General features: G+C 42.1%; 1 protein-coding gene across 7 annotated transcripts; it reads left to right on the forward strand.

The window, feature by feature from the left end:
* The first annotated feature begins 391 nt into the window (after positions 1–391).
* On the forward strand, positions 392–11,504 carry YPEL5 (yippee like 5). Of its 7 annotated transcripts, none has more exons than XM_079970912.1 (4): positions 392–597; positions 1,636–1,761; positions 8,575–8,735; positions 9,403–11,504. In XM_079970912.1, the coding sequence occupies exons 3-4, from the start codon at positions 8,595–8,597 to the stop codon at positions 9,625–9,627; spliced, it is 366 nt and encodes a 121-aa protein (XP_079827038.1). In that variant the 5' UTR covers positions 392–597; positions 1,636–1,761; positions 8,575–8,594; the 3' UTR covers positions 9,628–11,504. The 7 variants fall into 7 exon arrangements, with proteins under 7 accessions (XP_079827038.1, XP_079827035.1, XP_079827037.1 ...); XM_079970913.1 differs by lacking the exon at positions 392–597 and adding an exon at positions 659–740; XM_079970909.1 differs by lacking the exon at positions 1,636–1,761 and having other exon boundaries at positions 393–597.
* Positions 11,505–12,410: the final 906 nt, after the last annotated feature.

The following is a 12,410-nucleotide window of genomic DNA, read 5'->3' on the forward strand; positions in this document are numbered from 1 at the left end:
CACATTATAGCGCCGGCGGCCTCTAAGCGTCGCCAACAGAGACCAAATTTCCCAACCTTGTGCCTCCAGCTGTTTTTGGACTACAATTCCCATCATCCCTTGCCACTGGTCTTGCTAGTCAGGGATGATGGGAGTTGTAGTTCAAAAACAGCTGGAGGCACAAGGTTGGGAAACACGGAAATAAAGGTATTCAGCTGCTCGGCGCCTGGCTCTTTAAGGAGGCCCCGCCTCTCTCCCGCTTTGCGCCCCGCCCCACCTCGGCGTCCGCGCGCCGCCGGCAAGGAGGAGAGCGGGGAGGCGCGGCACGTGCCGGGAGGGGCGTGGCCACCGAGCCAGCATGGCGGCGGCGGCGGAGACGAGGCGCCTTTGGGGTGGGGCGTGGCTTCGAGCGGGGAAGAGGCGGAGCCAGGGGCGGGGGCGGAGGAGAAGAGCCGGAGAGTGAGTCTCACCCAGACAGCTGAGTTGAGAAAAAGAGAGAGAGAGGCCGGCGCTGTTTAAGCGGCGGCAGGGGAAGGAGACGCGACACCCCCCCCACACACAGTCGGTCAGTTGGTTGAGGCCGTCGCGTGGCCAGTCAGTCGCTGCGTCCGCCCGCAGGTAACGGCTGTTGCTCGCGCCGGGCTCGTTGGGGGGGGGGGGGGAGGAGGAGGTCGGGGAGGCGGGTCGCTCAGGAGGTGGGGGCTGCCTGCCTGGCTGCCTCCTTCCCGCCCCTCCCTGCTTCGGCGAAGACCCTTGTGCGTGTAGGTGTGGTGTTTTCCCTGCGTGTTTTCTTAACCCACGCGCAAAACGCTTCCCCTCCCCCCCCGATTCCCCCCTCCTTACTTCGCTTGAGGAATAAACAATAACAGCCTCCCTTCCCCCCAAAACCAGGCCCCTCCTTCGCGTTGTCACAATAACGTCCTCGCCCTCCTCTCCCCACCCCCACCCCCTTGTCCCTTTGCATCATCCCCCTGCGGCCGCACCCCCCCCCCCCGCCAACTCCACATCCTCGAGCGCAATAACAAGCCCTCCTGCTGGAGCTTGGGCGGCCGAGCCTCCTCCTCCTCCTCCTCCTCCTCCTCCTCCTCCTCCTCCAGCCCCGTCCCTCCCCGAGAGCGCAAAAGGCAACGTCGGCCGCAACAACAACAACGACGACGACAACACAACGCCCTTTGTGCAGCCTCAGCTGCGTAGAAACTGTAAGCTCTTTCTCGCTTTCTTTTTCTGTCGCCACCCATGGATCCCTAACCTCAACGAAAAACAGTGAAGGGTCCTGTCGCGCTTGGAAAGCTTGCCGATTTTATTGGGGGCCTTGTTCCGCTGCTGTTACTGTCTTATGTAGCTGTTGCATGACTAGCAAGTTTTGTCGTGTTAAAAAGTCTGCTTTCTTTGTTTTCCTCTTCCCTCCTTCTTTACCTTCTCGGAAAGCTGCTTTTCGTGTCTGGGCGGCCGAGTCTGTTTGAGATGTTCACAAATAGATCAATTACTATAGCCTCACACACTTAACAACTGTAAATTACATATGTTGGAAAACAGGTTAGGCTCTGCTTCCGGTCTTTTCCTGCTTTGCTTCTTTCCCCTACCCTGGCTGCATTATTCTGTGATCCAAAACAGGCCCGGGACAATAACTTTTCTCTCTCGTTTTGCCTTAAACAGATATTGGCACCTTGCTTTTCAATTCCAGGAGGACACCTGCTCAGAATTATTAGTGCCCCCGTCACTTCGTTGTTCCAAATGCTCTAGTTTTGGATTAGTATGGTCACTTCCTTGATTTATAATCCTATAAGCAGCCTCAGCGTTCTTCCCATAATTTACAAATGCGTGAGATCAGTATTTCCCCGGAGCAGAGTGTTGATAGGAAGTTTTTTTTTGGGGGGGGGGGAGACTGTTGATTTGCTTTTCTGACGGTGTGGTACCAGTGACTTGGGGCCCACAGGTCTCCCTTGTCAGCTGTTTCCTCTTATTTGTTGTCAAATCGCCTGTGCTTCTGGGAAAGTCTCATTCTCAAACCAGACATGGGCAGAACCTTTGCTGATTGGATGTCGTAGGCCATGTGACCAGAATCAGGGTGCGCTCCCTTCCTCCACCACCTTCTTTGTGTGTAATTACTGTTTTGGATAATAAGAGCAGGACTGTATGTTCTGGGTCTTCTGGGGGAGGCGGCAGAAACACACTCCTCTTGCGGTGCTCTGCAGTGGCTGTTGAGAGAGGAGGATCCTGCTGCAGTGGGGGTGCTGCTGCTGTTACTGCTCTCTTCTCGCTTTACTGTCTACCAAATACAGCAGCTGCCCAAGTGATTAAAACATTATCAGAGCGGAACAGGCTCTGCTTCCCTTCCCTTCTAATGTTTTAGTTCTTTATCCCCAAGTATGGTTGTATATGACTCATAATGATTTCTGTGTTCTTTATAAAGGGTGGAATTTTTTAATTTAACTTCAATAGTGATTTAATTCTTTTTCAGATCCTTCCTACCTCCCCTTCCTGGTGATGTATCACCTTCTAAAATGTCTTAAGGGTCACCGTGTAATTATGGATATTTAGGGGCTTTATTTTATATATATTACCTTGAGCTCAAACTTAAAAAAAAATAATTTAGTGTTGATAACATTTAGTACTCAGCATCTCATTGAAATCAATGGCTGGTTCAAACAGACTTTACCTCATGTTCAGCTTACTGTTGTGCAACAAGGTACATTTTGCAAACATACCGAAAGCATCATATTAAGTTAAGTAACAGTAAAGTGTTTGAAGCACTTTATTTTGATTCTCCTTACAGCAATCCTATAAGACAGGTATATGTGAGGCAGAGAAGGTTTGTCATGAGGTAGTGGAAGGTGTGAAATATGAATTAGATACTACCTATTTTTTATTATCAGTCTCTTACTTCTCTATGCCAGTATTAGTACCAGTATGAAATACCACATTGCAAACAGCTCTTCTCCCATGATATTGAGAGGAAGAGGAAACCTGTATACCACTGTTTATTACCCTCATACGTGGCCAGAGCATTCTCTGAAGGCACAAGATGCAATCACTTTGCTGCAGCTCTAGATGTGATCGGTGTCTGGGTGGGAGACTTCCTGGGAAGTGATTTGTGCAGACTTATTATTCCATAATGGATGAAAAAAGGTAAGGGAAATGGGAAAGTAATTTCCTTTATTTTTTCTGAACTCTGAAACCTGTGGACCAGGGGAAGCCTCAATGATAACAAAATTATAGAAAGTCAGTGCTCCGTGTTAAGGATTTCCCAGAGTTCTTGGAATTCCTAAGTAGGGGAAACCCTACATTAGAGCTCCCATAGCTTAAATAAGTTGCAAGTTATCTCAAGCATGCGTCTTTTGAAATTGTACTTAAAGAACACATGCAACCAATGTATTTTATTTACAGAAAAACAATTTTCATCTTATTCTGGATCTGGACTCTGATACTCCACAAACAACTGTACTTATTTTACATGCCTTTGTATCTTGTTTTGTTTTCTTCTTTTTCCTGATGCCCTGTTACAGCTATTTTTCTTACTTTATACCTATTGAAAATGAAATAATATTTACAAAAACCAACCATGCTTTTCTGCTGCTAGAATACTAGTGCAATTGCCCTTAAATGGCTGAGCAGTGGTGGTAGAATTGGGTTAGTCCCAATGCATGGACACCAGATACATTTGGGACCTCTTGAGCTTCATCATATATGCTGTTGCTTCAGTGTAGCGGCACAGAAGAATACTTATAACCATGTTTAGCTTTTAAAAGTCAATAAAATTCCTAACTCGCAAAAAATACTACACCATAGGCCTGAAAATAGTATGTTAGTCATTTGTGACAGTGATTGCTTTAAAAGAAGAACCAGTTAACTTCTTGGTGGAATCAAGTCTTTTATAAGTTGACGCCCCCAGCTTATGTGCATTTATTTACCTTGTGTGAATTCAACTTTACGTGTTTGGCTGGGGGGGGGGAGTAAAAGGGGGGGCGGGTTTCAGGGGAAAATAATTGGCAATCCCTCCATCACACTCATCTTGGGAGAGTGTTCAGAGGTGCAGGGAGAGTATGCTTTGACTATACAGTGGTACCTTGGTTCTCGAACTCAATCCGTTTTGGAAGTCCGTTCGATTTCCAAAACGTTCAAAAAACAAGGCGTGGCTTCTGATTGGCCCCAGAAACAATGCCAACAGCCGAAACAGATGTTTGACTTCTGAAAAACATTCGCAAACTGGAACACTTACTTCCAGGTTTGTGGCGTTTGTGAGCTGATTTGCTTGTCAGCTGTATACCATGCAAGGGGTTGTTTAGAAACTTGTGACTATATTTAATTTTGAATTCTTTGTTGTTAGAGTTAACTGATTATCTGTTTCTTCTTATCAAAGACAGATAATGTTAATAACTGGGAAGCAATTTTGTGAGAATTTAAAATGAGTGCTTAGTGTTTTTACATATAAGTTGTCATCTCCAAACCCTAAGAAAATAGTTGTAGTACATCATTTCCATTGACATCTAGTGAAAAGTTCAGTGCACTTTACATGTAGAAGTTCCAAACAGTTATGCATATTGGTGGCATTTAAGTGTAGAGGAGCTCATTTTAGAAATTTAAATATTGTGTAAATTGAATAAATATGAGTGTAAAATATCCATTATTTGTTTAATTATTTTTTTAAAATAATCAGATTACTTTTATCTAAAACAAGCAGGAGAATTGTAATGCATTGTTGAATGATGTCTATAAGAATGTGGGAAGGAAAGCATCTCAGTCATAAGTAAAACCTGCATGTGCAAGGAGGCCTGGGTCTTCTAGGTTTCCATTTTGCAGGAAAGTAGAATACAGCCAGTATCCTGGGCACTTCAATAAATTATACTGTCTGAAGTGTTGCTGTTGTCTTTGTCTTTCCCATGGGACCAGAAAAGCAGAAGTCTATGGCAGGAACATGATGTTAAAAAATTATTTTGAATCTCCTTCATATACATCTGCGTTTGGGGAGTTTTAGTGACATTGGGTAGAAAAGGCAGAGTAACAGAAGCCAGGTTATTGTAGCAGATGTTCTCAAACTTCCAAGTAATAGTTGAGCAACTTACTACACCAGTACTCTGGCCATAGAAGGGTGGGTAACAGTATGAGATTGTTCTCAGTGTTAGAAACTCAGATATATTAACTAGATGCCAAATAGCTCCTTAAACTAAGGTTACAGTCACCAAAATGGAATGTCTAGTTGCCATTTTGGGGTATTGGTGTCTGAAAACAGTCCAGATCCAATGATCCCCAGGCATGTACCTCCAGATGGTGAAGATTGTCGGGCGCCCCTATACCACCCCCGAATTTGTGGGAATGGGGGCACTAGGCACAAAGCCCTCCTGTGGGATTTCGGCGCTCCCTGATCTGCGCCACTAGCTGCAAGAACTTCAAAAGAAACAATTTGGATGAAGGAATGCACATAATTCAAGGAAGGAGGGGGGGTAAAGACTGCTAACAGAAGAGATCTCTGATAAAACAAGAAGAGTCAGAGGAACAAGAATAAATCATGAGAAGTTACGCCAAGACTCGGTATGGCAAATGACTGATGGGGGAGGGGGGGAAAACTTTCCTTTCTTTCCTTATGTGATTAAACAAGAATCCCCTCCCCTTACAAGTCAGAAATGTCGTATTAAGGACTAAGCTGTGGATTTAAGGCTGTGTGGAGATAAACTTTCGAACCAAAGCATGTTTTAAGAAGAGCGTGGAATGTATAAGAGCTTTGGAATGACACAGTTAAAAATGCCGTCGCCATATTGGGAAGTTCTGTCGGAGGTCTTGAGTCTGGGAGGAGAAATAGAGAAATAGAGCTGTTTTTATATTGTGGGTGAAACTCCTCAGAGGGACTTAAGAGCGACAGTTTTGCGAGATTAATGATGGAAAGAGCGATGTTATCTATGAAGGCGATGATATATGGAAACCATCTCGATTTGAGGATTGGAAGAACGGAAAAATTCACACAGGATTATCATTGGTGTTTATCGGCTTAAGGAGACTATCAGAAGAGATCATAAAGAAAAAAGAGAAAATATTATATGAACAAGATGTGATGTGGAAACAGCAAGAAAAGACTGGATAGAATTATGAACTCTGTTTGGATTGATTCGGACTGATTTGGACATTAACGCAGTAGCAAGAAGATGATCAGAATCCCCCTTCAGATCTTGAAATATGGGTCCCCCCAACAAAAAAATTAAAATTTGGCTTTGTAATTCGGAATTTATGTGATGTGATTTAATTTAATTTGATTGGCCGGTTAATAAAAATTATTTTTTTTAAAAAAAAAAGATTGTTGGGCGCCATCCTGGCACCCAGGTATCTTCACTTGGTTGTAAGTGATCGATAGCCAGGTGCAAAATGCACCTGGGTAATTTTGAACACTTGATTGTTCTATTCAGGGGTGTGCCTTTGCCATTAGTAAGATGGCTGGATTTGGATTCTCCAGTATTCTGGGACAATGCATTAGGCTCCTTGAAAGGGAAAATACCTTAATAAGGCTTGCTGCATTGTCTAGCCATCTAATGTCTTCTCTAACTGGCTGTGGCTTCCCAGGATCTTGGGCAGAGAGGTATTTCCCAGCATTGTGACCTAAGGTTCCTTTACGTAGATTTACCTTCTAGTATGTTCATGTATTTAGATCTTTGCTTCTTAATCTGAAAAAGTTAAGTGCCTTTAAAATTTGCACCAGCTCATTAGAAAGTGGTGCCAGATTTAGAATATAAATATCAGCATGGGGGGGATAGGGTGTAAACTAGCCTTTTAATTGAGCACAATAATTACATGTAGTCAATGCTAACTTCTTGTTTAAACGTATTCAAGTAGTGGTAGGAATTGCCTTACAGCAGTAAAGAAAAAGGAATGCCCAGTTAGAATGAGTGGTGGCACCAGTTTCAAGAATAACTTAAGTACTTGAACCCATTTCAATTCATGGAAAAAAGGATCTGTATAAAAGGAAGAAAATGTTGAAAAGTTTAATGATTGGTTGCCCTGAGGCTATGATTTTCTAAATTTAGTCCCTAGCATGAATACTCAGATCTTTGTGCTCAAATTGTTCATTTTAATAATAGGTTGTTTATCCAAATTCTACATATAGCCCACACAAGAACAGAAGTGACAATATAAAACAAAAGGAAAGTCACAGTGCGTTTGGTTTTCTCTTCTCTCTAGCACGCGCTCTCTTTTCTTTTATGCCCCCTCCCCCCCCCCCCCCCCGGTTAACCACTTCTACTTGGTGGGTTTTGATGGCTTTTTGTTGTTCAGCTTGCATCATTCTTGTGAGCCATTAGTAGTATTTGTTCTTTTATAATATGCATTCAGGATGTATGGTTATAAGTTTATAGGCACCCCATCCCTGGCTATAGCCAATATATTGGTCAGACAAGCTTTCTTTCACATAAATTTATTGTGTGCCATTTTAAGCCAGTAATGGAAAACTCTTGCTTATTAGCTAGTTTCTCATAAACTTTCAGGCTTAGGGTTGTTGATAAACACTTTTTAGAAGACATCTGAAGGCAGCCCTGTTTAGGGTCGTTTTTAATGTTTAATGCTGTATTGTGTTTTTAATATTTGGTTGGAAGCTGCCCAGAGTGGGCAGGGTATAAATATATTATTATTATTATTATTATTATTATTATTTGAACTAGGACAGCACTGGGAATATTTGACTTCCCTAATGTGACAGCTTCTGTTCTTAAGAGTATTTTTCATGGCATACTTGAGCTTCTTAAGCTTCAGGATAATGGATGATATCCAGTATTAGTCATACACAGGAGGAGATTCACCTAGTTCCTCCCACCATTCCTCTGCATCCAACTAGTCCCTGACAACTTGATACCAGGGATTAAACCTGGGACTTTGCATGCAGACATGTTCTATATCATTACGACATAGCCCTTTCCCCAGCTACTCTTTCTCCTTGGGCCCATCCATAGTCTTCTTTCAGCATCTCTGTTTGCTATACTTGGCACAGAACCTATGGGCCAAACTAGATATTTAAAGGATTTTTACCCTGCTCTTCAGTTAAAAAGGCTCCCAGAATAGCTTGCAAAGTTCAGTAGTAGAACAGTCCCTGTCCTCAGGCTTACAATCTAAAAGGCAAGAAGGAAAAAGGATTGAAAGGGGAGAAGAAAAAGCAAATGGACATTAGTTCTTAGAGTTCTTGAAATGATAAACTAGAATGGAAATTGTTCAAGGCAAGGAGGAGCCAAAAGTTGCAGGCTTCTCAACAGAGATAATGGAGAAGCCCTTCTGTCCCATTTCTTCCTCTGCTATAGCCAGTCACATGTGACAATATTCTGACTCCTTGTCAAAGAAAAGCAATTTTGGTTGCTGCAAGTTTCAGCAGAGGATTAGCTGGGATAAGGGGCTGCTGCACAAAATTGATTTTGCTCCCCACTGCTTTTCTATCAGGAGGGTATGTGTGTGTGGAGAGGAGAATACACAGATTCTGTATTCTAAATGTAGCACTGCTGGATATTTACTCAACAGCTCTTACTGGAAATCTCTAACATAAAAACATGTATTCCATCCCAGCTTTTTTCAAAGGTGTTGACATAAATTGGTGGCGTTTTCAGCTTTGCTCTTTCTCTCTCCTTTTAGGGCTGTAGCATTCTTTAAAAATGGGCCGGATTTTCTTGGATCATATTGGTGGTACTCGCCTGTTTTCCTGTGCAAATTGTGACACAATCTTGACCAACCGCTCAGAACTCATATCTACTCGCTTCACAGGGGCTACTGGTCGAGCCTTCCTATTTAACAAGGTTAGTTAAAGAGACCTGCAACTCCTTAAGTGCCACCACACTCTGTTCCTGCAGTGCCTGTTATGGTGAAACAGAATTGCACGCTGGAGAACAATGTGATGTTAACAGTGGCTGAGGTTGTAGACTGCATGCTAAGTGGTTAACAAAATGTGTAGCTGGACCTTTCTGGAAAAAAAGTCAGCTCTTAGTTCCAGATTTGAAATGGGAAAGCAATAAATGCCGAAGCACTGGAAACAAGAAAGTAAGCAAAGCCAACTTGTGAAATACTCTTATCATTGTCTGAAAGTCAAAGTCACATTTATAGGGAACCAACTGGTGAGAGGGATTATCAGAGGCCTATAATCCATAGTTCATTATAAAACACTAGGCAACTGTATTAATTTAATTAATTAATATAATATACTGAGTGTTGTCTACTTTTTTCTTTGTAGAGCTCCTTTCAAAGTTCCCCCAAATCAGTGGTTTGCTGTATTAGGCTGGGGCAGTTTTAAAATCTGGCACTGTCAGCTTTGGCAGCAGGTGTACTGGTCTGGATGCTTCTTTCACAGAGTGCCCCAGGAAGGTCATTACTGTTAATGTGTCCCTGCAGTTAGAGATGAAGCTTTAAGCAATTCCTCTGTAGATTAACTACATCTCAAATTCTTTCTATCCCTTTTATCTGCTACAGGTAGTAAATCTGCAGTACAGTGAAGTCCAGGATCGGGTCATGCTCACTGGACGCCACATGGTTCGTGATGTGAGCTGCAAGAACTGCAACAGCAAGCTAGGCTGGATCTATGAATTTGCCACTGAAGACAGCCAGCGGTATAAGGAAGGCCGTGTTATCTTGGAAAGAGCTCTAGTCCGAGAGAGTGAGGGGTTTGAGGAGCATGTTCCATCTGATAACTCATGAATGAACATCTCAGTTGTCTCCAGGCTTTCTCTGTTGAAACTTTAAAAAGAGAAAAATCAACAACAAAAATATACTTACATACACTGTCACCTTAGCATCAGCGTTGGATTCATGAACTAGAGAGTGGGAAAGATTGTGAGAGAATTTCAGACGGAACTTTCCTTTATTTCTTTCTCCTTTTTTATCCCTTTCAGTTCATAGGGAATGTTGAATGGATGCTGTAACTTTGCTTTTTCTCTTAAAGTATCAGATATGTAAGCATTTGAAGTTACAAATCCTCTGAAAGCAATTTGGAATATTTCTTTCATTTGAGAGAATACAGTTGGATTTTAGCTTGTAAAACCTGTTACATCAAAAGGAAAATTTTAAGTGTAGCAATCTTTTAATTTATTTCAATTTTTTGTCCTTTGTTTTAATTCGATTTTAGCCAGACTTTTCACCTGATCTGCTGGCTTAAGAGGTCCGAATTTATGATGAGTGCTAAAGGTTCAGTGTTTAGTCCAGTTTGTGCTGGCCGTTGATTCATATTCTTGTTGGGGTTCATTGGTAGTACAGAGCCTGTGCTTGTCTGTACCTTATTTTTTTTTTTTGTAACCCATTTTTTTTTCATTCCTCATTTACCTAAGCACCCCTTCCACCATAAGGCTGGTGTTGACTTTTTTTTTAATAGGGCAAAACTGCTTGTCTTCTCAGTTTCCTGATGTAACTTACCTAATTATATAGACAAATGGCTGTCCAGTCTTGTGTTGCTTCAGAACTATGTAGGTAGTGATGGGTGGGACTTGAGCAGTTGCTGCAGCTTTTTTCTTTTGTTTATTTGTTTGTTTCTTGGCTGACTTCCTTAAATAGAAAAGTTGCAACTCCTAATCTGAGAATTTCCCTCCTTTTTAATCCATAGCTTTGCATTAGAAACCTAACTATAAGGAAGAAGGGCATGCCAGCATGTACAGCCATGCCTACAACTAGGCATCTGATCTAAATCTGTTTAAATGGCTAACAACTTGTCTTCAAATGCTGCTTCTGATATCAAAGCTCTTACTCTTAGTTGCATCTTTCCATTGTGGTGCTGCACCTTTACTGCTTTCACCAGCAGAAGTTCATCTGGCTGTACTTAGTCACAGGTTATCTGTTGCTTCCTGTAGCAGTTACTTGTGTTGCAATACTGGATCTTGCTCACCCAAAAAACCTTTCTGTAGACTCTTTACTCAGGGGTGCCCAAATGTTGCTGCCAGCATGGCCTGCCAAGCTACATTTCTTGGAAGTCCAAGACCTGCATCTTAAAAATATTAATCACAATTTTGTACTCTCCTTGTCAGTACCAGTTACTTCCTAGACAAGGTTTTTGCCTTACTGTAATTGATCCTCAGCAATCAGATAGCACCTGTTAAGTTCTGCCACTGAGCAAGGAATGCAAATAAAGCATCCATATATCTGGAGGATCAGTGGTCCTTACTTCAGTCCTAAACACACTTGCACAGGCTTGGGGCAAGGGGTTGCCTTTGCAAGTGCCTTTAGGAATACTGTTCCATGAGCCATGCCTCCCATATATAACTTGCAGACTGAATGAGGAGTTGTATCTTGCACTCCACATGTGGCATTCTGGCCATTGAGCTGTAGTTTGGGCACCCCTCTTAGCTTGATAAGTAGCTCTAATATGCAACTTAGAGGGGCAACATGTAGATTTGTGTACTGGAGCTAAGTCAAATCAGGATACTTAAACAATAGTGTACTTGTGCCTCAGATGAGTAAACTTTACTATTGATTTCAGTAGTTCCCGATTATTTTAGTAACTTAACTGGCAACTTGTGATTGGCAGTCCTTGATGTACTCTACATGTATTTTTGATGTTGCAGTACAATAAAGTATGTTTTGTCCTGCATGGTCTCCAGCTCTATGCTTCACTGGCAAGAACACTTCTTGAGACTTTTTTTTTTTTTTGCTTGATTTAAATATACAAATGTAAGGAAGGAATGGCAGAGATTTTACAGTGGAAGGAGATAGCTGTTGTATATTGCAACACAGCTTGGTTGGAACAGTCTGCCTGGCTTCCTGTAATGGAATCTCTTTTTGGTCTCTCCAGGCCAAAATAAAACCTTCCTTCTCAGGTGCAAGCTATGACAGCAAGAATTTATTTTGCTTTTTAAAGGGTGCATTATTACAAGTAGGTAAAGCAACATGGATTGCTGTTTTCAATGGAGTAGGGTGTATAGCAGATTCATTTCTGTTTAGACAGTACATACCTTTTTGACTACAAACATGCATCTGTTAAAATTGTCCACCTTCTGCTCCTCCTCAGAATTGGATGCTGTAGGATGATCAGCTGTTCTGTTTGACAGTTTGGTTCCATATAATAAAATTTCTTCAGATTGCCATAGCTTTCTAGAATCATATTCAACAACCATAAATACATCAATAGATGATATTATAATATCCCACTTGCGATTCCCAGCAACTGGTATTCTGAGGTATACTGCCTCTAGCCTGGAGATCATGGCTGTTGTTGCCAGTGGCCACTGATAGCCTTATACACCTTGAGTTTTTCTAATCCTCTTAATGCCATCCAAGGTGGTGGCCATTACTTTTAACTTTTATTTATTTGTTTCATAAGTGTCTCAATCACTATTCAAAATGCAATATCGCACCCCTTCACAGTGGTTTGCCACATGTATAATAATGTAAAACCATATAAAATATAAACGAGACCTAGCTGTGCCTTGAGTGGATTGCAGCATCTATTGTTCCTGTTTCCATCATATACTCTGGAGGTTTGGTGGGGAGAGACA

This window comes from Podarcis cretensis (assembly GCF_951804945.1).
Source record: "Podarcis cretensis genome assembly, chromosome: 3".
Classification (NCBI taxonomy): Eukaryota; Metazoa; Chordata; class Lepidosauria; order Squamata; family Lacertidae; genus Podarcis; species Podarcis cretensis.